The 25,957-nt window shown below is 39.4% G+C and overlaps 1 protein-coding gene across 1 annotated transcript in view; it reads right to left on the bottom strand.

Moving 5' to 3' along the window:
* The window catches only part of sox4b (SRY-box transcription factor 4b), a 78,984-nt gene that overhangs the window by 51,496 nt on the left and 1,531 nt on the right, over positions 1-25,957 (bottom strand). The window contains 2 exon segments of the mRNA XM_020596876.1: positions 13,843-14,207; positions 25,600-25,957. The exon segment at positions 25,600-25,957 is cut by the window's right edge and continues 72 nt beyond it. Coding sequence (XP_020452532.1) covers positions 25,617-25,957 — 341 coding nt within the window. The 3' untranslated portion in view covers positions 13,843-14,207; positions 25,600-25,616.

Below are 25,957 nucleotides of genomic sequence, written 5' to 3'. Positions count from 1 at the left end.
CGTGATGAAAAGTCCCAATAGTTTCACCAAAGTGAGATGCTGTTCTAAGTATCAGCCATGAAACTATCTGCTGTCCTGTTTTTCTTTCAGTGACCTTGTCCCTCCAGATTGGTGAATAGCACACACAGAAACATTAATTAACACAACCCTGTCACTTTCTGTCAGTACTGTGACAGAAATGCTCTTTATCATGATTATCACAACAACAACCTGCATGTTTGCAATCCATCACTTCCAGTGACACTAGTGGGGATCATTAGTGCTAAGGAACTAAGTATGTATGTAACTTTTTTCATATGTTTTTGATGTAGAAATATGCTACAAACTTGTCTTAACGTAGAGAGGTGCTGTGGAAGCCCCCTGTGATCCAGACTCATTGAAGTGCACTGGCAGCAGTGCACAGACATTAGCTTCTAAAAGGTTTTGAGCAGGACTGACTCTCTAACCAATCAAAGAGTTTCAATTATTTCTGCTTGATCACTAAATTTGGTGGATTCTCATTTATTGTAATTACATAACAACAAATCTCTGAGGAGCCGGGCAGAGGGTGGTGGAGCAGAGCGGATCGTAGTGGAGCAGTGAGATGGGGCGCTGGGTGGAGCAGAGTGGATTGATTTGGAGTTTCATTCCCTTTAAATTACAACTATACCATTTTGATGTATCTGTACTAACTTGAGTGCTTTGATTTCCTGCTACTTTATACTTTGGCTTCACTGCATTTCAAAAGCAAACATTGTGTGTTTGTTTAATTATTTTAGTACATAATCAAACAAATAAACCAAAATCCAGCCCCACCATATGACTTTGCTGATCCACCCTGGGAAATAACTACCCAATACTACCCAGCAGTATGTAAAGTTAATTTTACCAGCTGCAACATTACAGTAATGTACATAGTAGTGCACCAATACATTAAAATCTAATAATATAACCTACATTAATGTGAAATATATTATTCTGCATAATGAAGACTGTTGGTACTTAGAGTATATTGCACCTTTACTTACCTAACAATTTGAATGCATGACTTTTACTTGTAATAGATTATTTTTACACTGTGGTGTTGCTACTTTTACTTAAGCAAAAGATGTGAGTACTTCTTCCACCACTGGTGGTGACAGTTACTGCCACTCCACATGTTGCATGTAGTATTTGCACATTATAAACATGTGACATTATAGTGTTGATGTCTGCATGTGCTTCCATTCATAGTGCACAGTTGTTTCCATGCCCCTACATATCATTACTCTTAGTATTGCCTATACATTGATAATGATGGATCTGCAGTGATAAAGGGTGTGTAAGAAAGACTACAAAGGCTGAAGTATTTACAAGGCAGACGATACAAATAACAACTCTGTGCAACATCCTGATTGATTCAGAGTGAAATCTAAATGTATCTAATACTACAGCTGAACAGTCAAGTACTGTATAAGTTTACAGTTGTTCAGACACACTAGCCTACTATTCTCTCAATTACATTAGATCCTAGATCAAATAAAATATTTAAACATAGCTTTTGCTCCATGTTACCCTCAGTTCAAAGCTGAATAAAGGATAAATACATATGAAAGCATACATAGAAAGCAGTTAGCATCCCAGATGTGATTAATGAAGGAAGAGCCACAGTCGACACGTCTGACCTGCACCAAGGCCATATAGAACTCGAGCTATGAGGCCCTGACACCATATGCATGTTGTGCGTTAATTAACAAGTGAAAGAGATGTGAGCATGTGTGTCGGCGTTACAGAGTCTGTTTTCGAGTGTGTTGATGCATATGCATACTGTCATATATGTGCACACCTGTGTATCTACAGGGTGTCTGTGTGTGCACTCGAAGCAACATACCCTGAGGCTGTGACAGACGGACTCTAAACCATGTTACCCACACAGTCCACTGCCCCGCTTAATAGTGCATGAGATAAGAACATTTGGACTTCAAAATGCCCCCCACCTCTCCTCCATGGGAAATTGAGTTTTATGGCTCCCCAGTTTGAGAAACTGGCTCCAGTGGTTTGGAGTGGTGAAAGGAACTTCCATCTCACTGACTGCAGATGTCCTGGGTGGATTGACTAAACTAATGTAAACACAGATGCACTTAGAAGCTCAGCAGTCCTGTGTACAGGTGAAACTGCATATTTTATACATACATGCACAGAAGGGAGCACATACTGTATGGGTACATTGCACACATGGACACCAAGGGAGACAAACATGCCAGCAGAGATGCAAGGAAAGCAAAAACACACAGCAACATGATTAAATCACTGAGATTAACTGATCAGGTGCAACCTGTCCAAGCAGCAGATCATATTAAAGGAGTCAACATTAGAAAACTGTCTTCATGCTGAACCTTAAGTACATTTTACTCTCAGCAGTAGGACAATTCCTTATGTATAGAGCCAGGTTAAAGTCAACAAACTGTGCCTTTACAAATGATGTGCCTAAAATGACAATCCCAACTGGCATTACTGCTGCAGTTAAACATGTGGTAACCCAAGGAATGAGTGAGGTAATCCAAAACTCCCTCACTCAAAAAGTAATAAGTCATCATCCTCCCAATGAAAGTCAGAAGTAATCTAAAGCGTGAAACCTTCTGAAGCAGCAAGTTCTCACAGAGATCAGATGAACACATGTGACTTTGCAGGACAGTGACTTAGTCGGGGAGTGACTGAAGCAGCATGCACCTACAAAAAAGGACAGTTAAGGAAATAGAAGTGTAAAGGAAAAGGAAGTCAAAAGGGAGAGAAACGCACATTTAAAAGATCCATCGCTAATATGAAGACACTTAAGCACATTATGCTCAAATGAAAGTAATGCAGAGGTGGAGAGTGAGAAGAAGATGCAGACTGACACATGCAGCCAGAAACATACAGGAAAGAAATAGAAACAGACAGGCAGCTAGCCTCAGAGGCAGCCACAGATCAAAAGAAATTGTGAGAAAGAGAGAAAAAGACAGACAGACATCTCAAATGTGACAGGCAAACCACACTGGTGCAAGAAAATGTAGAGTCCAAGTACTGAACAACAGCGATGCATACCAGCATGAGACGGATAGACAGAGGAACCAAGAGAGGCAGGACAAGAGAAAGTTAAAATGTCAGTAGAGGGGAAAGAAAATGAGGAAAAGTGACCAGATGGGGTAACACAGGGTGTAGAGATGATGAAAGACACATACCCATTCACACACTGACAGAGAGTGCAGAACTCAGCAGGGAGTTTTACATGCTTGTCTAAGGGTACAGTCCAATAGAAAGAAAAAAACACTACACATGAAAAGGACAACTTGTCTTTCCACCACACTTTCTTTAGCTGGTGCTTTGAGACTGTGAAACAGGCTGTAAACCAGCCTGTCAGCCAACCAGATTATTAGCCATCCACACTATGAAACGTTACTAATACAATCCACCAGCTTTGTTGGATTGGAGTTTTTACAAGGATGTAACAAAGGGACTGTAACTTCCAGAATGCGCTTTGTTTAAAAAAAAGAAAATACTGATGCTACTAGGCATGATTTCTTTCATCAAATTAGATATTTTGTGCTTTTACAAAGTCTGAAAGAATATTTTTAGATCCTTTCTAAGCTCCAGGGACAGATGAGTCAGCGAAAAGTGGCAGCATAGTATCAGTCTAACAGAGTAATATACTGAGTTACTCTGCGACAACAATAAAACTGATCTTTGTCTAAAAGTCTGGAGCTACCGTTTCAATGAATGCAAATTGGTAGGTAAGATTTTGAAGAGTAATGTTAACATTTGTGGCTGGCACCGTTGCTGTCAATGTAAAATTTGCATTTCTGTCTAGCATCATTTCTGTCAGTGTGGAGACGGGTGAACTGGCGGTGAACTGAAGAGGAGGCTGGCTTACTGCTCTCACTGTCTGTTGTGGCATGGCGGCGTCTCAACGCATGCCTGTGTGATAGAGAAAATCAGACAGAAAAACTATAGAGAAAGAGATAAAGAAGCAGAGAGGAGGGGAAGGGCAGCACAAAGATGGAATAAATTGAAGAGGGGGACAAAGATGGGAAGAGAGGGAGTAAAATGGAAGGAGAGAGTGTTGGAGAGAGAGTAAACACATTTGTGCACGTCCTTGTATCAGCATGCTTTCATGCTGAATATCTGCATGTCTGAGTGGCCGCAGTTCACTGTGTCAGCAGCTCTCATTACCACGCATAGCTGAGGACATCAGAGAGCTTACTAAGCAGCTGGTATAGCAGCCTCTGTCAACCTGCTTACAAACAACAGTAGCACAGAGAGCGACACACACACAAAGAGCAGGAAACAGATAGGCTCACAGTTGAGCACAGACTCACCGCTGCACATTAAACACTTGAACACTCACACATACAGTGAGCACACAGGATGGAAATGGATTATCTACCCAGCCCAAATGAAAAGTATTCTGACTAGGGATTAACTTTGCATGTGCAAGAATATTCAAATCAATCTGAATTTAATTTCAATCAGAACAAGACCAGTAATGTTCCTCTAGGCTGCCAGAGATGGTGATGTGAAGGCAGGTAATTTGGAGGAAAGGTAAATGAGTTACATTAATGGACAAATAGGCTGCATGTGAACATTCTTAATTCCTTCAAGGCCAATTAGGGTGTTTACATGGGTCCACTTTAATTTGGAAAGGGAGCAAATGAGTCCGGTTACAATGTTATTAGCCTGAATGTAACATATTGTTAGTACAGCATTTCCACTACAGAGTTGACCACATGTCAATTTACAGACATGCATACATTAGTTTAAGAATTAACACAATAGTGTATGTTTATATATTCAAGATTGTTACATTTTTTTTGTTTGTTCATTCATTATTTTCCGGTTTTCCAGAAAGAATAGCGTACTGACAGATTGCAGGGTCTTTTCTCAGTCTAGCCTCTGACAGCTAACACTGCCCGTCCGTCAGACGGTGCAGGCTGATGCATAACTGACAACATGACTCATGCTTACTCAGCTCACTTCTCAGTTGAAGATGAAACATTGATTTTGCCTTAAAAGAACAGTGTGTTCTCTGTGATTCAGTACTGGGTGGCTGCTCTTAATAAGAACTGTGGCATAATGTCAAGGTGTTGTGAACACTGCTACAGGCTGTACACCAGGCTCTGTATGTAGCTCTGTGTGTGTGTGTGTGTGTGTGTGTGTGTGTGTGATCATTTCAGTGCCTAAAGTTTTCAGTGAACCCCACACACATACAGTACACACAGTTTGAGTCAGAATCTAATTGTATTCGGCAAGGACATTTAAAAAGTACTATAATTGTGACCTTGTGAATAGGCACTGGCGATGCAGCAAAGTACAGAATAGCTAATGGCCGGCACATAGTGATTATATTATAATAAGAGCAGGGTGTGACTAGGCCTTATTCAGCTACATTCCACCAGAGATTAAACACTGGCCTCCTATGAAAAGACCTGAAAATATATGTCACCCTTTATTCTCCGCTGGATCTTTTATATTATCTATAAAAGCCTCAGCTTAAAGTTGCACTCAATTTTTTGACAGTATAAAAATAAGACAAACTTACATTAGCAGGGGATGGCTGTAGGTGGAAATAATTAATTATTCAGGGTGCAACATGCTAAAATGTATTTATTTATTTAAATAACTGTGCTCATTATTTTAAATCTCTTTCTAATTAAATGTGAACTTACAGTATGTAACTGTTGTGAGCAGTGTCATTTATTATAAGAAATTGGGCTTGTATACAACTTTATCCAGCATACAGGCTGTGTCTAGCATGGAACTAGTACACTGAGGACAGTGGGGCATTTACATGGGCTTATTCATTCCATTTCCAGGCACTCAGATTATGCCTCGCACTCGTCCGGAAAATCGTATCAGTGCAGATGTTCTTACGGGACGGCTTTCATAGTCTGTGGCATAATCTGCCTCTGGGAAACGTACTTTTTTTTTTTTTTTTACCATCACATGGCTATAAATGGCACACCAAGAGTCCCGGACATGAATGAGCTCTGATGCAGATCATAGAAGGTGATCATTACATCAGGCAATCAGTGATAAATTACACTAAAACAGCACACAAAAGTACACATACAAAATGTTTTCATACCATGGCCATGGCTCAGGAGGGGGTGTGGTCGTCCCCCAACTGGAAGGTTGGCGGTTTGAATCCCGTCCTCCCCAGTCCACGTGTTGAAGTGTCCTTGGGCAAGACTCTGAACCCCAAGTTGCCCCCAACAGCCAGGGACAGTGCCGCCATTGGTGTGTGTGTGTGAGTTGGTGCCACAGTTGGCTGCCTTGGCTCTGTACCGAAGACAAATTCCTTGCGTGTGTACTTGGCCAATAAAAGTGATTATAAATAAACTTGAAAAATATCACATGCTTGAATGAAGAGGTGTATCGTACCCCTAAAAACACAGATTGGGACAGTGTTACAAGGCATAATCGGATTTATACTACATCTGTCTTAGCTTAAAGGGTTCAAAGAAATCTCCATCAAAACAAATCTGATTCAGCACAACTCAACCATAGTACACAGTTATGACACAAGATAATATTTTGGATTAGCCTGCTCAGCATTCACTGCCCCAACTATGTGACATGAACAGTATACAGCAACACACAAAGATATTTTCAGGTAATAAAGTCAGAACGCTTCTTGCTTAACACTGATACAATATAGCTGTGTTTCCACTGTCGGAACCTAACCTTCACCTACCGTAAGCTAATTTACCGTGCTACTTTGCTTTTCCATTCAGTTTTTTGCTGTGTCGGTCTCTGTTTAGAGGCAGGTGGGCTGCACTCCCTTCTCTCTCACATACACACAGCTGAGCAGAGGACATGGATCACTCCATACTGCAACAATCAGTCAGTAACAGAGACTGTATGCGCAGTTTATCAAACATCTGTTGACCAAGCAGAACACAAATTTGCTAAAATGTGATGTCTTCAGCACTTTTCCCCACAGTCCACTCATTGGAGTCCCCGTTTTACACTGCTACATATAATTAAATACGTTTTAAAAAAACATGGGATTGTATTGTGTCACCGAAAAAAGAGAGAAAGAAAAAGAAAAGGTCTGGAGTTTGTGCTCATTCATTGCATTCCCTTTTGGTTTAACATCACTGCAGAATCTTTGATGCTTTTAAAACTTTATGAAATACTTTTGTTTGTTTGTTTTGCTGAGTAAATATCTTTAATTAATTACTGTATAAAGTTTTATAGATTCCCAGCCAATGTCAAATAACAATGCAGGCTTAGTATTTTTCCTTTCTTTCAAAGACTGTGGCTGGGAGAGGCTTTAGTTTTCAGGGTGTGACTGACAGTTAAGGCAGGTCAGAGCCTAATGTTGGGAAACATTACTTTTTTAGATGACATAACAATTAGGCAGTGAGAAATATGTAAAGGTGTATTTGTTTACAAATAGAAAGGACAGGTAAGCAGTCCGCTCCTGGAAAAATGAACAGCAATACTTTGAGTTAAAATGGAAACACTGTGAGGTCTGGTTGCTCTCCTTTCTGGGAGACTTCACATATAGCAGTGTGTGCTAAAACATTTTTGTTTTTGTTTTGGTAGAAAAGAGATAAACATGTATGGAGATGAGCAGTGACATAGCCAGGTCATGTATTCCCACATGAGACTGAGCACCTGGCACAGGGACAGGCCAACCACTCTCTAGGTCACTGGCAATTCTGCTGTCTCTAACCTAATGCCAAATGCTGGCTTCTCTTCACTCAGTGTAGTCTGGCGCGGCTATGGCTGAATTAGCTCGAGCCAGATGTCATTTCTGGTCCAGGTTATTCAAAGCAATACATGATTGAGAGTTCACTCCATCACTCAGACACAGCACGAACCTTTTCTACACCTAACTAGATCAGCACTCCAGACACGGGGTCATTGCTCTTTGCTTCTGATGACTAGTAAATGTGGAAGACGTTAAAAAAAATTTTTAACTTACATGTTTCTCATGATAATAAAGAAACAAATAGCCCTTTCAATGAGCATGTGATATATAGCATAGTTTTGCAAGGCCAGCAAAAGAATACTAGGAGGCATGATCATATTCTAAATGTAATAACCAAAAAGTTGTTTTGTCAAAAGCACTGAAGGAACTCTTTCACAAAGACTGTTAACAGGGGTTCAGAATCACCAATGGAAAGTGACTGGAACGAGAGAAAGGGGGTGTGAAAGAAAATCTGGTGGAGGTGCTTGCTGGCATCAAAAGCAGATGGAGCAGTTAGGTGCGATTCTATTAGGAGTGAAGGCGCAGAACACAATTAGATAACTAGTTTCAGCAAAGACTGCCAATATGGGTGAACAAACAAAGAGAAGAGTGCCACCTATAGAATCTACATTTTTTTCAGAAGTGTGATGCAAACACAGAAATAAGTGCATACAATAAACGCTGTCATGAAAGTGACTTAATGCACCAAGTCAGTAATATTTACCACAGTAATTCACAGCATTCAAGCTCCCTAGTACTGGCATCACTAAACTGCACTGTACCTTCAGCATCCAAGCCAATGTTCATCCTCTAATGATATGACTGTGTTTCTAAAATTACTGTTTTGTAATCTCCCAATAACGAGACAATAACGGATTTGTTTGTGATACAATGCCGGTTTTTATGTGTGTCAGTGTGTCTACCAGGGAAGTTTGTGTGACTGCATGGTCCCATGTGGTTATTCAGAGATGCACTCTATCTATGTGTGTGTGTGTGTGTGTGTGTGTGTGTGTTTGTGTGGAGCAGCTTTCAGTCTGATAAACCCCCAGTCTTTAGAGAGATTTTCAGTCCATTCCCAGAAAGCAACATGCTGTGCATTTATGAAGGTAATGGAGATTGTGTCCCTATAACTATACCTGGACTAGGATGAAGGAGGAGAGGAACAAAATATCTTCAGGGGCAGTCAGACCTGCTGCACAACACACCATGAGAGCTCTCCTCCAGTGAATTTTGATTTGATGCTTACCTTTATGTGTTTTCCGACCGATTAGTCATGTTATTGGCTGCTGTTCGGGTTTGGCTTCACTAAAATTCCAGAGTGCTGACGTGGAGCAGGCAGAAAAGTATAAGCAAATAAAACCCAAGACATTAACAATTAAACCTGAACATCCAGACTAAATAGCAGTCTACATCATCACAAAGCACTGTCCTCATTTTCCCCCAGAGGAAAGAAAGAGGTTGTATCATTGCTTTTCCAGGCTAAGCAATAATAGTGTATTTTAGGTCGACTTTTTTTTTTCAAACTAGGACAAAATCCTTCAAAAGGTCATACGACTCTAAATGCAGGCAGAACGGTTTTCAGGTCAAAGCAGTAAAATAAATCTGTACAGCTATCATTTGTCAAAGCAAACCCTGTGTTGTTCCTGAGCTTTTACCTTCAAATGCTGCTTATCTGTGAAAAGCCTTTCAGTTATCTGTCTTATTGACTGTAAAGAATAAAGAGGCAGAGGTCTATGTTTTTCGGAAACTCAGTCAGAAATAAAATGACTCCTCCACTCTGTCATGATGGGAAAATGACCATAAAACTGAAGAGAGACAGATATAAAGAACTCTATAAAGCCATCCTATTCTTGTCCTTTTCACCTCTTTCTTTCTCTTTTCCCTTTACCTCTCAATCTGTTTTACTACTGCTCCCTCCTCCTTTCTTCCCTGCCCATCATTTACTCCCATGTCTCCATTCCTAATGCACAGTCATAAAGAAATAATTTATTCCTGTCCCCCATTGCGGGTATGTATTAGCAGGCCAGCAGAGCACGTTAACTTATCTCATGGCTACAGACACTGAGTGGTAAAACTAAGCTCTGATAGTTTGCAACAGGATGAACACACAGAATGCCTGTAGCTTGGAGAATTAGGGCTGTCGTACCAATTAGCAATGGTTGGTCTAATGTTACACTGCACTATAATTTACTGTACAGTACCCACAGTGTTCTGCGGGTACTGTACCCACGCTCACATACACAATGGGAGCATCAACGCAAATTCAAATGGTAGAGAAAACTAAACCAAATTATTATTGCTGCAGGTTTTGGCTACTGTTCATCTTCACCAATTTAATCTTTTTTTTTGTCACGTAGTATATGACACATACAAAATCTGTTTAAGCAGCTGTTCCACTTTGAAGATCAAGCTTAAAATGTATTTGTCCATCTGTCAGTGCTTGAAGCGCACTAAAAAAAAATACAGTGCATAAAATATGTTAATATGAATTTCATAAAGCACAGTGTAAACATGCACAGTAGTAATGGGTCAACAGTGCTTCATGTTCAAGTATCAAATGCTGTAAAAAGTGATTGGATCATTAGTGGTTTTCACTGTCATGCTGTAGTTTCATGAACCAGAAAATATCACACGTGTACATATGAATGTATTACAGTGATTTCTATGAGGACTGCGAGATGCATTGCCCACAAGCTACATGCAATGAGTGGTAAAACTAAACCTGATACAGTAGCCTCCCTGAGGCTGACCACAGAATGTCTGAGAGAATTAGGCTTATGGTAGTGATTAGTTATTCTAGGACTAATGTTGTATTCTGCTCTAATGCACTTTGCATGACATCAGTCCAGCTCATGGACATGTTGGGCATAGCTGAATAAGAATAATGCAGATTTAAATACATATACTGTATGTCTGTAGGTGTCACTGAGCCTAAGGTAGATGCTCCAGCACCAGTGTATTATACTTTGTGGTCCTCCTCAGATGTCACCAGAAATAGAATGAAGTACTTTAATACTTTGTAATAGCAGATACAGATGGATGGGAGATTATGGTGACACAGATTTAGTTGTGCATATGCTGCAGAAAAAGAGATGGTGTGAAACCATTGCCTATTTTAATGAGCACTGAAGCTTAGAGAGCTATTGAGAGCTGGAAGATGCCACAGATTGCTGCGCTAATGTTGTCCCATGTAACTCAGAGGATTAGGTTTATAAGCTCAACTCCCACTGAGATGTCTGTACAAAAGAAAAAGTGTGGTCTCATAAAGCATCCACAAATGCCAAATGTTATGAAAACCGCACTTTACTTGATAATAGCATTACAGATAAGAAATGTAATTAAGCTACACACAGTGGAGCACACTGTAATGTGGCACAGACTATGACCATGCAGTGCCTATTAAGAGCTCAGTGCTAGGCCTGTCATATTGATTGGTTATGCTCAACCTGATGTTTCTGTTTTACTCAAGTTCATTAACTGGGTACTGGATCGAATCTACACATTTGTAATAAACAGTATTATAGGTGAACAGCTGGGCATGATAGCTGTAGTGTTCCAAATATTATAAACACAACTTAGGGCCGTTCGGTGTGAAAAAATGGCACCTGAACACAAAGCACCGACTATAGCAAACAGCCAAATAGCACATACGTTCTGCACCTGCCTGAGAAAAATAAAAATAACAACACCATTGCTGGTTATAGCTAGGTCTAATAAAGGATATGTCTGATAAGACATTGTGGAAGAAGAAAGGAGGCCACAGAGGTAAAAAAAAAAAAAAAAGCAAGGAGAAACTGCACATGGGTGAAATCATGGATACTATGGGCTGAAGGGGCTTTCCCGAACCGTTCTCTTCTCATGCACTGATTCCCTAAGCCAAACAGTCAATCAAAGTGGTCTCTTTCAGTGATGAGGCCCGACCAGTCCAACACCGATTCAGCATGCCAAATTGGCTGAAAGGCTGCCAACAGGCCCCAACTAGTGCCAATGGTGCGGGACACACCGGAAGGACATGCCCCGACAGACGCTCGCCGACGGCTTGGTGTGTCACTGTCCTTAAACGCAGAGCATCAGATCTACTTACACATTAATTGAGAGAACCAAAGTTGTAAACTATTATTATTGTATAAAGCTACCATGCTTGCTTGTTAGAAATGTTTAACACTGTATAATAGTGAAGCTAAACAACAAAAAATTTAGCAGTTGCCCAAGCGAAAATTAAAGTTAGGATCCATGCATGTCTGGTGGATGGTCAAGATGAGATGCAGCCTCTGTCCCTACATGCTTCAGACACATGACTCATCAGCACCCATGCTCTGCCACTGACCTATATCTGTGTCACCTGTGTGTCACAGTGCTGACTGGCCCACATTCCCACTGATCCAGTTATGTCTGGGGTGTGACCTGAGTCTGTTTCACAAGAGCAGGAGGAGACACCCCCACCCCCGAGTCTTAAAGCTCAACTGTTAACAAGAGCAGGTAAATTGTTGTTAAACTGACCTAGATATGTTGTTTTTTTTTGCACTAAAAATTTGATTTGAACTGAATTAAGGTCATTAGGTAATCTTTATCAGTTATTTTCTATCATTTTAATTTCTTTATTTAACCAAAAACTGTTATCTCCCTCCACTCCTCAAGCTGTTCCTTGCATATGCTCACAGTGATAAACAAGTTTCAGAATTTCTGAGCAGACATGGTAGATTAACATCACAGCACACAGCCAAGAGCAGCATCTCCATATCCCTGCCTCTCTCTCTCTGCAGCAGAGAACGCATGGCGAAAATGTGATGCTGCAGGACCATGTGGGCTGCCATGCACAAAGAAGCAGGAGGTGGAGCTTGGACGCTGACAAGTACCACTGCATGCTGTCATTGGCTCTCAATGACATCATTGATAAGGGGCTGTGAAGACAGTGATTCACTCTCTCCCTCACATTGGCATAGAGAGCTCAGGCTAAGAAAGCTATTTGCATCTCAGCTGTTTTTATTTTATCAGAGATTTAACAAGCTTGACTAAATTAACTGCATGATAACAGACAGAACACAAAAGCGCTTTGATGCACCCTCTGTCCTGCCCTGTCATCTCAGTAAACCGAGGGGCACACAAAACAAACAACAACAAATATACTACAGCTGACACTGCAATTCATACAACTGTGGAAAAACCTGGAAACTGTCCATGTCCATGAAAGGCTTTAGACCTTTATTGGCCAAGCATATGTCTAACTGTCTATTCAAGCATGGCAAGTGTGAAAAGTCAACGCTTCAAGCTGTGGTGTCCACTTACAAACACCCCGGCTATGGCAATGTTTCTGCATCTATAAACATTTTTCTCATTTACTGACTGAACAGCTTATATTGAGGCAGAGCAATAACTTACATTTTTTGATAGGCTGATGGATGTGTACCTTTACATCGGGTGTAACAGTACACAAAATCATGGATCAGTATGCACCTCGGTTTTGAAGTCACAGGCCAGTTTATTTTTGGTACAGTAAAGGAAAAAATGTTTTATAAAATCACTTGTCATTTATTATGAACTTTTATAAACATTGTAGAGTGTTTAAATGCAAATTTAAATGAAACATACACAAAATATATAGAAATAAAAACTAAAATACTACTGCAAACTACTACTAATGAGTGCTCTAATAACCAGGGAAAGGCCATTCGCTGGCCAGAGGCTTGGCTAAACTAAATGTGCTGAGCTCCAGACTGCCACTTAATATGTTTGTGTGGGAACGCGTATTTGAAAAAATGTTCTGCAGCACAAATCAATCCTAGTCTGTAATTCTATACACATCTGCACTGAACCTAAAGTCAGAAACAGTTCACTACAAGCATGTTTACACCCCGAATGAGTAGTGGTCACCAGTGGCTGCAAGTTGCAAATTATTTGAAAATGTTCCAGCACATTTTTAAGATAAGACTCAATTAAATTTATTTACCTTTTTTTCCTTGCAGCTAAAGCAACTTTAATTAATACGTATGCTCAAACTTTACAGTAAAGTGATGGCAAAGGTGCTGCCAAAATTCAGCTTGGTGGCAGTGGGGTGTGTGTGTGTGTGTGTGTGTTGGAGGTTACCTACCAGCCCTACAAACAAGTGACTGAACAAATGTCACATCCCAGTACAAAATAATATTACCTACCCATGCAGAGGGCCAAGGAGGATCACAAATGCAATATCCTGGTATCCCAGAGACTCTGGGCTGGGATAAGTCTTGTGGAGTGACATACTACACATTTTTATAATCCTCTTCATGAGTTTTAGATTTCCAAGTGTGCCTAAAACACATCCTGCCTGGCACTGCTGCTGCTGAAGTTTAAATCCTTAGAAGATGAGTCTTCCCCTTCTCCAAAAGAAAACTGAACAGCCTCTTAATCCTCATCTTCATCTTAAAAGCTGCTTGATAGAAGACTCTGCACATTTTCCACATGATTTCCACATATTTTTATTTCTCTATCCTCCCACAGGAGGAAACGCTTTGCTGGTTAATCGGGTTTTAAAATCCACCTAAGGACACAAAAAATCAAGAAAAGAAAAAAGTGTAGTTATAACTTGGCATCAGTGCAGCAACATTGCTCGTTGATTAAAACTGGTAAAAGAGAGCCAGAGAAAACAATGCATTATAAAATAAATGATATATGTACACTATTATGGTATTATTGTGTTAAAGCTGTGCAAAAGTTAGTATGTGCTGGATAAGTTTTAAATGAGTTAAAAAGGTTAAAACAAACTATCCATACCCAAATATTTTACAAAATGCACAACTCATTTGGCTTTATTTAACAAATCAGTCTTGTAAGTGCAAATGTTCTCCTGTCATCCAGTGAAAGGTTTAAGGGTAGGGCCCCTGTACAATGGAATGCAGCAGATTCAAACAAGTTGTTCTGCCACACCTTCACATCATAAAAAGTGTTTAAAAATGATGCCAAGTACATTTACTATGTTTTAGATACTTAATAAACATCACGGCCAAACTTCGTGGTAAACCTCAAGTTTGTGAATACTTATCTGGAGGTCATCGGGCAATTTTTATATATTTAAAATGAAAAGAGAAATAAATATTTCTTCAAGCTATGTAAACTAAACATGTGTTTTAAAACATTTTTATCTCGTGAAAATCATTTTATCGTACAGAAACCCCGTTTCCCTGTGGATTTGCGTTCCCTTCTGATGGTTTTCTTTGTATGGAATGAGAACAAAGGAGCCTTAACTGTAACAAAGAAGCTGCAACGACTTATACCTGTTGCTCTGTTTCCAATAAACTATAACAAGTTTCTTAGTGATTCTCCAGACGAATCTGTTTTGTATTCATCTTATGACATCTTTTGCCTCCAAATATTATGGCGTATTCGTGCAACAAGTTTAATTCAGTTACTGTCTTGTTTCTTGGAGACTACACCTGACTGCATTGTTCTGAATTCCCACAGTGCACTGCCAACTTCGCAAGACCGCGAACACTGCTGACCTAAAACTACGGCCAAACTATTAACAAATTATTTACTTTGTCTTTTTTTACAGCGTGCGTAAAAGCTCCTTTGTCCGCAAACTTCTGACAGGCAGCTGCTTTGTCTTGTGCGTCGCAACATCCCCAAAGACGAAAATACGCGGTACAAACTCCATCTCCCCTCAATTAAAGCTCACTGTCAATTAGCTCTAAGCCTCTTATGTTGAGTATTGTTGGGCGTTGTGAAGATGCGTGCCTGAGCATCCCCTCAAGTTCTCTCCTCAAAGCGCCCCGCATCAGACAAAGGAAAGGGGGACCGCTCCTCACGCTCTCTCTCCTCGCTGCCACTGTTTCTCTAGGTCTCTCTGCCTTTCTCTCCTGCTTTGTGCTCAAGTTTGAGCGCTGACGCTCCAACTACAGCAGCAACTTTTAACTGCAAATAAATTCGAAAGGCGCTCCAAGGATGCAAGAAAGAGTAGTATCCCGCTCGGAGACAACTCACCTGGGGTCGGTTTGCCCTGTGCGTGTCGCCGTGCGTCCTTGAAAAAGTTTGAGAGAGTACATCTAGCTTTGTGTTGTGGAGTCCCCCTTTGTCTACACGTGTGATAGATGGCCGCGCCTAGTGCATTTCGTTCTCCAAAAAGTCCCGCCCCCTCAAAGTCAAACAACTATGCATCCGAACGTATAGACAGGCAGAGCATATGTGTGATTACTATGACCATGATAGGTAATTGTTTGGTGTAAAATTGTGTTTAGGTTTGTTTTTAACTCACCAGCTAATTCAGCCCATTTAGTTTCAATCATTTTCTTGATTTATCTGTCAGTCTGCCTAGAATTATCTTATTTGAATTCATTTCATTCATTATTTTGACATTTTATTCATCTGCCATATATTTATTTACTCACTGGTGCCTCTTTGTTTGCAACCTGCCAGCATCTTGCAGGTTTTCCCTGTCCTCCCTGTCTCTCTTATTTTAGATCCTGCTAAAAGTAATATTTAAAGCTGTCACATTTTGTGCTTCGTCTCTTTTTTCCCCTCTCTTCTTGTCTTTTTGTCTCAGTGTTTGCCTACACTTGCTAGCTGAAAGAAACTTTCCTGGAGGCACTGTCTTGAGACTACTATTGTGTCTGGACAGCAGCAACAGCAGGGAACAAAGGGAGAGACAAAAGAAATAGATCTCATTGTTTTGTAATGCAGAGAGTAGAACATGATTATAAATAATGACAAAGAGCAGCAGTGCTGCTGTAAGGTGGACCCTGAAAACAGTTATTTGGAATCAATACAGACCTGTGAGGTTATGAAAACTGGCTCACTCATTTTGCTTATTTGCAGTTTATACCTTTTCAGGTTTTTGCATGTAACATTATCATTATTTCATTACTTAGTTGGATGTTATTTGATGGCATCCATATACATGACAAAAGTTGGTAAATTGATAAAGCAGCTTTACTAAATCTTAAGTATCAGTCTATTATTAATATCTGCTGACAAACATAAACCTGATTATGTGTTTTACTAAATCTTAAGTATCAGTCCCAGTCTATTATTAATACCTGCTGACAAACATAAACCTGATTATGTCCTAAAATTAGATTCAACCAAAGACAATAATTTTATATCACAAAGTGAAGCAGAATGCCTGTCAGAGTTCAGTATAAACACGGTCACCAGAATGTTTTTAGACAAATCATTTTGCATTACCTTTTAAAAGGATCATTTCCAGCTATAGAGTATCATGGGGAAAGTACCTCAAAATGCTTTTGGTGTTGAGTCAGTGCTGGTTGTGCTGGTGGAATTTGTGTAAAATAGAGCAGACAAGAGAGAAAAGCAGAGACCGACAAGTCAAATTGTAACTGTGACTCTCCCCTGTCACTTAAGGCAGACTTTAATATTCCTATGTCCCAGAGAAAGAAAACAACAGGTATGCATTTGCATTCAAAAGCAGATAAAAATGTCAGCGTGGTCCTGCCTGTTACAATGCATTTGCTTCCACCAGAAAGACAGGTAGTTCTTCCATGTCTTCGCACAGACAAACAGCAAATAACACTCTAACCTATAACAACCTGGGTCCAGAAAACTTAACATACAAAGAAACAGGATACTTCTCTGTGTGTTCTGGCTTGTGGGATGTTTTGGTTAATGGGAAAGCATGCCAGTGGGAACATCTCTGACACAAAGACAGAGTTAGTCACACAGTGACTAGGGAGCTAAACATAACAAACACCACCACAACAGTGTCCTCTATTCACATGCCAGACAGATACAGATAAATAATGAATAAGGAATGCTGCTGCTCACTGGAAAACCTGCATGGATTGAAAACAACAGAAATGTCATGCTACTACTGTACAAAGAAAGAAATGGAAAAGAAGTTTTAAAAATGCATAAAACAGAGTGAGGGGAGAAATAGTCATACCCCCACTACACCACCCAACCCCTCTGGACTGAGGGCAGTACAGTCATACCTTTCTCACCCCCCTCTGGCAGAGCTTTTATCCCCCCTGCTGTGGTTTTACTGGGCCACTGACTCCTGCAGTCTGTTCTGCTCCACTCTGCTCTGCCCTGGCTGCTGCCTGCATATCTCCTGCTGAGGAATCAGCTGAGCCACACATGAGACTGCACACTGAATAGACTATATACAGCTTAGATGAGCTTAACAGAGGGAGAGAGAAGTGCTGGAGCTGTTAGGAAATTTGCTAAATTATACCACACAGTGAAGATATTATCTCTTTGTATGATGGATACTCACTGGGATGTTAAGAAATAAAGTAATATACACTGGGTATTATTACAAACTGCCAGCTGGAAAGAGTTTACATTCAGTTACACACAACCAATTAAGCTGTGACAAAATGCATACATCTGCACACTGGTGTGATGCTGCAGTGACTCAGTTACTCTATCAGAGCTTTATAAAATCAGGTATGGGTTAATGGCACACTCACTGGATTTCCTTTACATTTGCAAATACAGCAGCAGTGTTGCTATATAGACAAAAGGACTGAATGTTGACCGTGCTGTATATGTTTACAGCCTGCTTCATGTCATGCACTTGTTTTGAGATCCTCTTCATCATCTTATTACTGTAAATCAGAACTCGTGACACTAACAATAATCCTTATGCACCATATTCTATATGGTGCATAAAGTAAACTTGATTTTGACATTACATTTGTAATAATAATAATAATAATACCTTTATTTATATCACGCCTTTGAAAACATTTTGAAAAGATACAAAGTGCTATAAGAAAAAAGATAACATAAGAACAATAAAGTAATAATAAAACTGATTAAATGGTGCTGCTTTCTGTCAAGTGATTCCACGGCTGAGGGGCCCAAATAGAAACACCCCTATCCCTTCTTGCTTTCAGGAATGACCCACAAGGGGATTGTGTTGTTAGGGGGCCATAAGATCAGCTATATATTCAGGAGCTGACCCCCTACAAGTCTTAAAAGTGATTATGTAAATGGACTGGGAGCCAATTAAGTGATTTTAAACCTGAAGTAAGCTGCTCTCTCCTGTTGGCGCTTGATATAAGCCTATCTGCAGGTGTTTAAATTTGTGAAGTTCATTGAACTTTTGTTGGGATAAGCATAAATATAAATAACTGCAGTAGCCTAAATATGATAACAATGAAAGTTATTAACTGTTAGAAATGATCTGTTTGATAAAATGTTTCTGAGTTGGATAAAACATGAGTGGACAACAGATATATTATGCTGGTCAAAGTGGAGATTGTTAACAAAATAATACAAAGGTTTCTGCAGGACTCAGTAGGAAGTCATTCTGGGATGAATCTGGACCTGTGATAATAACCTGGGATTTAGATCTGAGGTTATCATTCATTTATTAATATCTACAATGCAAGCTGACGTTGTTTAATTGATTCATAGCAGAAGAGAGATATAACTGTGTATCATCATGTTGTGAGAGAAACGGTATTTTGATTTTCTGTATGTCCTGCACATGAAGTGCTCTTGATCTTGATTGAGTGACAGCATGTAAATAAAAAATGGTAAAAGTTCAAGATCCCTGTGGAATTCCAGATTGTAGCAGTACTTATGGAAACAACCTACCTACATAACAACTTGTTAGTTACCTACTTATTTCACACATACAACTAAACCAACCACAAAAGGCATTTGGCTACATAGCCTACTGTGCATTGCATAACAGATACACAAACTAATGAACAGTCTCAAACTACTTGCTACATACCATACATTAACCTGTATAGCAGAGATAATTACATGTTTTTAAAGCACACACTTAACTTTTGCTGCATCTTAAAATAATTGTTCATCCTATTACAATGTTAAAAAAAATGCATGGCGCTATGATCTGAAATAACCAATGGTATGTTCATAATGTACATAATGATTATTATTGGTGGTAGCACTTTTATAGTAATTTCACACAACTAATAAAGCTATATAATACAAGTCATGCAATAGAATAGAGTGTGAGTGTGTGTAGACAGAAGTGTAATGACTTATACATTGGTGAAACTAAGCAGCCGCTGTATAAACACATGGCCCAGCACAGGAGGGCCAACCCCAGTGGACCAGAGTCAGCAGTCCACCTCCACCTGAAGGACAAAGGACATTCTTCCGAGGACAGTGAAGTCCAGATCTTCTCCAGAGAATATCACTGGTTTGAGAGAGGAGTCAAGGAAGCTATTTATGTCCAAATAGAACACCCCTTGCTAAATAGGGGTGGTGGACTAAAACACAACTTGTCATCCATCTACAACTCTGTTTTGAAATCTCTGCCCAAGCATTCCCACCCTAATTCACACCAGGACAATAGGCGTCGGTCCACAAGTGAGGGTTCAAAGACAGGTAACCACACTCACCGATACCAGGCTATAATAACTCAGTCATTAGGGGACATTGTTGGGCATCAAAGGACTGAAACACCATAAATACCTCCTGCTCACCACCAGTCGGACAGAACTGATGAAGCCTCTTGGATGAGAGGTGAAATGCCTTCTATCTAAAATCAAGTCCAGTTGATTTTTAATATGTTTCTTCAGCACAACAGAGTGTGAAGGTAGACATTGCTTCAAAAGAATCACACAACAAATAGGCTACATAAAACATGCTGCATATCCCTTGAACATATCAATACTGAGGCTGTGACATTTTAGGATGTAGCTTTTTTACAGCATTTGTTCTTTTATACACTCACTGGCCACTTTATTAGGTGTACATAATAAAGTGGCCAGTACACTTGTACAAGTGTATGCAACTCAATGCAACACTTCCACCTTAACATCTGTGTTTATGAAGCTCAAAATGTTTTTGGTGAAATTGTCATAAATGTATAAATTATATATATATTATTGAGGTCATAGTTAAAGGTGGTGTTGTACTGGACGACATTATATTTACAGGTGTATCTATATTTTTGTCCTCCCCAGCTACATACATGAGAGGTTCAGAACACACATCTGAATATAATGTAGTCCAATACAACTTCACCTTTAATTATGAGCTCAATAATAAACATATAATTGAATTGATACATTTCTAACAATTTTATAAAAAACAAACATTTTGAGCTCCATAAACACAGATGTTGCACTGAAGTGCATATAATTGTGCAGGTGTAACTTGTACAGGTGGTCAGTCAGTGTACTGCTGAGCCTGACAGAAGACACTCAACCACATTTTAAAAAAAGATATATTTCTTGATGTATGAGGTTGACACGGTCTGCTCTTAATTTTTTGCCTAGAATTTCAACCACACAGGCACACACACACATCCACACACAAACACCCAGACACGCACATACTGTAAAAAGACATGCTTGTCAGCTATGCCGAAGGGCCCATGGCTGACTGCTGTTAAACCAGCCCTTCCCCCACAGTAAGGATCTGGAAGAGGGGGAGGGAAATCATGACTGTCTGAATAGCAGACAGCCAGCATTCAGCACAACAGGCTAGAATAGAAGGGAACAGAAGATCAGCTTGCCTGGATGAAGCACAATAAGATTTAACTTTTGAAATGATTAATGTGTGTTCTGCAGTAAACAGCCTTTATTACAGCTATCCCTTATTATTCATCCAATTCAGGAGGCCCTAGAATGTATACAGCTTTTATTAATGATGTAAATTCTTCAACAAATAAATTGTAGCCAATTAGACAAACCCAAGCACGCAACATCACTGACTATTCAAGAAGCATATTAATAATGAAACAGTGCAGTTACTTAAGCAATGGTGGTAAAACTGCTCACCTTAATCATTGCATAGTCTATGTAATATGTTGGCTAGGTACAATGTATAGCTGCAATAATAATGGCCTTCTGCTCAGTTGTAATTACATTGGTTCACTTTTCATACTGGATACTTGCCTTTAGACAAGTCTTTGAATAGTTGCCCATGAATATGATAAGAACTGACTATCCAGAGGGGGTGATGTGACAAGAGGTGTACACAGAACATGTTATCTAGATGTTAGCAAGTGTTTTTAAGTGATTGTTTTGTAAATTGTCAATTTGGAAAGCTGTATTTGCCAGGCACTCATTTGTCATTATGATATAACCTTGTAAATATTCATATGAACATAAAAACTAACTTAACAATTTGTTAGGATTTCTAAGGATACATGTCTGCAAACCAAAAGTTACCTGAGGTATAAGTTCATTCATGTGCTTTGTGTATTTTATTTATGAAGTAACCCTATACTATTTGCTGTTCTCATGCAGCAACCAAATGGTTTTGCGTTATGCATAATGCATTTGATTGTTAACCCTTTATGCCATAAATCAAGTTTTTGTGGCTCTTTAAACAAATATATTTAATCAGATCCTTTGTGGCTTTGCATACCCAGTTATTTCTGAGCTATGTTGTGCTATATATCATGAAGTCATCAGTATGCAACATCTAGTTCTCATATCACCACTGCCTTAATAACATATATTTTGAACACATGATGTAGACTTAAGCCTTATGGGGGCTTAACATGAAAACCTAGCTAATATGTCTGACTATATCATCTAATTGATTCCCTCAGTCTGAGTCCATTGTTTTTTCACTCCACACTGGCATTGTAAGGTGTCCAAATTCTTTACAGTCTCAAGACCAAGTGTAGAGCAAAGTGCCTGCTATAAAACTCTGACAAAGTCAGTCTTGCCTACTATAACTGAGAATAAATGTGTGCTTTTTCATAGCTCTGTAATGAGCTTCTAAAATGCTTATTACATCTCTGGGCCATTTACACTTGTGCAGACATGGACTGAGTTCACTTAACGTGAAACTATAACAAATAAATCCTTGTTATGTAGATGCAAATATTTAGAAATAAATGTTTTCATTGCTTGTTAGTAACTAAACAAATTAACTATGAAATCAGGGCCTTTTATTCATTTTTATTTCACTCTACAGTCCCTGCAAATCATTTGGCTTCTCTTTATAAAGGAAGGTGATTGGTGGCTGGGGTTTAATGTGTTGCTACATAGTTAAAGTGAGTTTCCCAAAAGCAGCCCATATTTGTTTTTGTTTTGTTTGTTTGTTTGTTTTGTTTTTTTCCCATGTTAACCACTTTTTAGAACCAATCTATATAATAAGGTTTGGCATCACTTGTCATTTCCTATATATGTTATTAAAATGGAACAGCAAGTAACTGAAAGGCTGGCCAAGTGGTAAACTAAGCCAAACGTTCTAATGGGCCTTTGTGAACTTGATTTACTCTCATTTATCGAAGTTATGGCAGAAGATCACTGATGAGCCCATCAATTATGAACTAAGCTGGCAATGATAATTAGCATTTCATATCAGCTATTCCTTCCTTTTTTATGGAATCTGGTTTTGTCTGCAAAGAATTATGAGCCTACTGCTGGCAGTCGACAAGAGATAAAGTTCAAGAACAAAAAAAAATTGTTTAGAGTTTCAGTTCCAGCTGATATTTATTTTCTTCCTTGAAAAAGTTCTGTACACAAGTTTATATCAACAATCTGACAGGCAGTGAATGGACACAATTTAGCTGGCATGAGCTTCCCCCCACATTTCTTTTGAGTCTCAAAAAAGGGTGGTTCCTTTGTTTATGGCATGGAGACAATAAATGATCATTCTACACAGCATATTGCACAGGATGGATGAAAAATAAAGTTAATATATTTAAAAATGATTTTATATATATATTTATAAAAAAAAGAGTCCTGAACTGACCACCTTAAATGTAAGTAAAGATGTGTAAAAGATAGCAGTTCTAGACAGTGCCTGTCATCAATAGCAACGACATACATAAACACACAATCTTTTTGCTTTATAATACAGTCAAATATACAAAGCTCGAGTTCACGTCTTTCCTCATTTTTTTTCCATTTTGTCTCAAAAACACAACAGCTAATAACCTGGATTTGAAATACAAATGCTATTCACCATGCCATAAAGATACTAAAACAATTATTAGCTAATAGTTAGCTGACAAGTAGAAAAGATTATATATATCCAAATACAATGAGAAACGCAGTACAAGAAGGTGTTGCGGACCTCAAGTCAAAAATTTGAATATACTTGATGTTGTCATCCTTGTTTGCTTGCTATAATGATAGCCTGTTCAATCCAGTGGTTGATTGGCAAATTTGACATCAGTTAATGAAAACATCAAGAAATAAGTCAAATTTAAAGCTACAATCTCCTTGTTTCTTGTCATAGGCAAGATGTATGGCAGGAAATGCAAAAACAACTGGCTTGTTAAGAGAGTAATGCTGTCAAACCCACACTGGCCACAGGACTAGCCTCCAGAAATAATGCATTCCTGTGTCTTTAAGGAGCCTGCAGACTGGCACTGTAAACGTAGAAGGTAGGCTGATACAAAGACTGCTGCTGCTTTCAAGTGCTGTCGGACAAATCCTAATTACATCCTCATATCTGGGTCGTTACAGAGTCGTTTATTATGCCTGTAGTAACATTACGGAATGTTCAAGGACTGGACAAAGAGGCTTTCCAAGAGGTACTGTCAGTATTTGCTGGCAAAAGTCAAAGTTGGCTAATTTTGTGAATTAAAACACCAGTTACATGCCAGATTTATATTATCCCCATTGCTTGGTCACTTAGGTTGGTGCCTTTAATGTTTAAAAAAAAAAGAACTACAGGCACAACTGTGTTATAAAGGTCTGTTTGCTGGTTGTCCTTACAAAAACATTTAAGCAGACAATAAAAGTACAAGCTTACCATGAGCACTTGAAAGCAGCATGAAAACCAGCCTGCCAGGGTTTTAAAAATTAGGAAATCCAATACAGCTGTATTAGTAGGCTACACACACCAATTGTTTACTCCCCCATTGTATATATAGATTTGTACAAAAATACACTGAGAAAATAATCAGACTGTTTCCTCTCTTTAAGTGTCCAAAAAAGTGTAGATACATTTAAATATAAAAACAAATCAAAAGTCTGTGTTTTAAAAACTCTAGCCCTTCGCCTGAGAAGGAAATGTGACAAACAGACAGACAGACAAACAACTGTGTAAGAAGAAAAACAAACAGGCCTAGGTTAGGTACAAGAAATAAAAAATGATCAAGTCAAAATGCTTGGCCCAGTATATAAATACAACATGCCATATAAAATGGCATCTGAATACATGTACAAAACAAAGCTCAGAGGATGAAAAAAGTCGGTGAGGATCTCTCTATAGCTATCATCTAAAATTAACTTTAAAGGAATTTGGTCCTGAATCACAGAGAACGCGTGTATAAAGTTCAGCACAGATTTGAAGTTGCGTTTGAGTCCTGAAGTTTGAAAACTTACCACAGCTGGTGAATATTTCAGTGTCCTTTTTTAATAAAAAAGAGAACAACCGAAGCGAGCGCCACCTATCCATTTAAATAATCCTAATACTAGTTTTGAACTGCTCGACTGTCCACAGAAAATCTCAACACAAGATAGGAACAACGTAAGCTATCATGCTTAACATGTTTTTTGCTTTTGAGAAAATATTAAACTTAAAAAACCCACCTCGGTTTCATTAAAAAATGCCTCTGGGTGACACACCACAAGTAAAACGTCGCACGACAGTCCTATTTTTGTACCTTTTAGTGGTGAAGTTCACTTGGCGATCGGTAAAAAGTTGTGAATTGTTCCTTTTTAAATCAGCAACAACATTGATTAAGTGAACGGCGGACCACATAACGTGCAAATCAATCACAGTTAACTTGTTCAGTTCACAACTGTGCAAGACTGTCTCTGTGTTTGTCTCTTCTTGTTTTGCACTCCCTTCACTTTCGTGGTTGTACCAAGTCCCTCAGTCCACGCATCCACAGAAAAGTACAAAAAGCAAGTTCTTCGCTTTAAAGTTGAGCTCTCCAAGGACATGCACGATGGCATGACAAGGGACTGATTTCAGTGGGTTTTTACTATTCTGATGTAGTAGTAACACAAACTATAACGCCCACGGGAGCCACTGTTCTGTGTTTGGTCGTATTTTTGCTCGCAGGACATTACCTGTCGTTTGTGAACTTTCAGTATGTAAACACCAGGTTGGAGATGGTGGACTCCAGCCAGTCCCCGGAGATCATCTCGCTGACTTCAGGCGTGCAGTAGTCGGGGAACTCGAAGTGGGAGCCCCCGGAACCGGACTCAAAGTTTAAATCCAAGTCCCTGTCCAGTGCAGAGGAGCCAAAGCTCCCCAGCGACATGCTATCAAAGCTGGGGCTCGGGTTAATGTCGAGCAAGTCGTCCTCAAACTCTTCATCCTCCGAGGAAGAGGACGAGTGGGATGAGGAGGAGGAGTGAGAGCGGGAGGGAGTAGGCGAGGAGACGCGCCGACTGCTGTATGTGTGCCCGCGGTGACGCTCCGAAG

The sequence above is a fragment of the Monopterus albus genome, unplaced genomic scaffold, assembly GCF_001952655.1.
Source record: "Monopterus albus unplaced genomic scaffold, M_albus_1.0 scaffold31.1, whole genome shotgun sequence".
Taxonomy (NCBI): Eukaryota; Metazoa; Chordata; class Actinopteri; order Synbranchiformes; family Synbranchidae; genus Monopterus; species Monopterus albus.
This window is presented reverse-complemented; position numbering and strand designations above follow the sequence as displayed.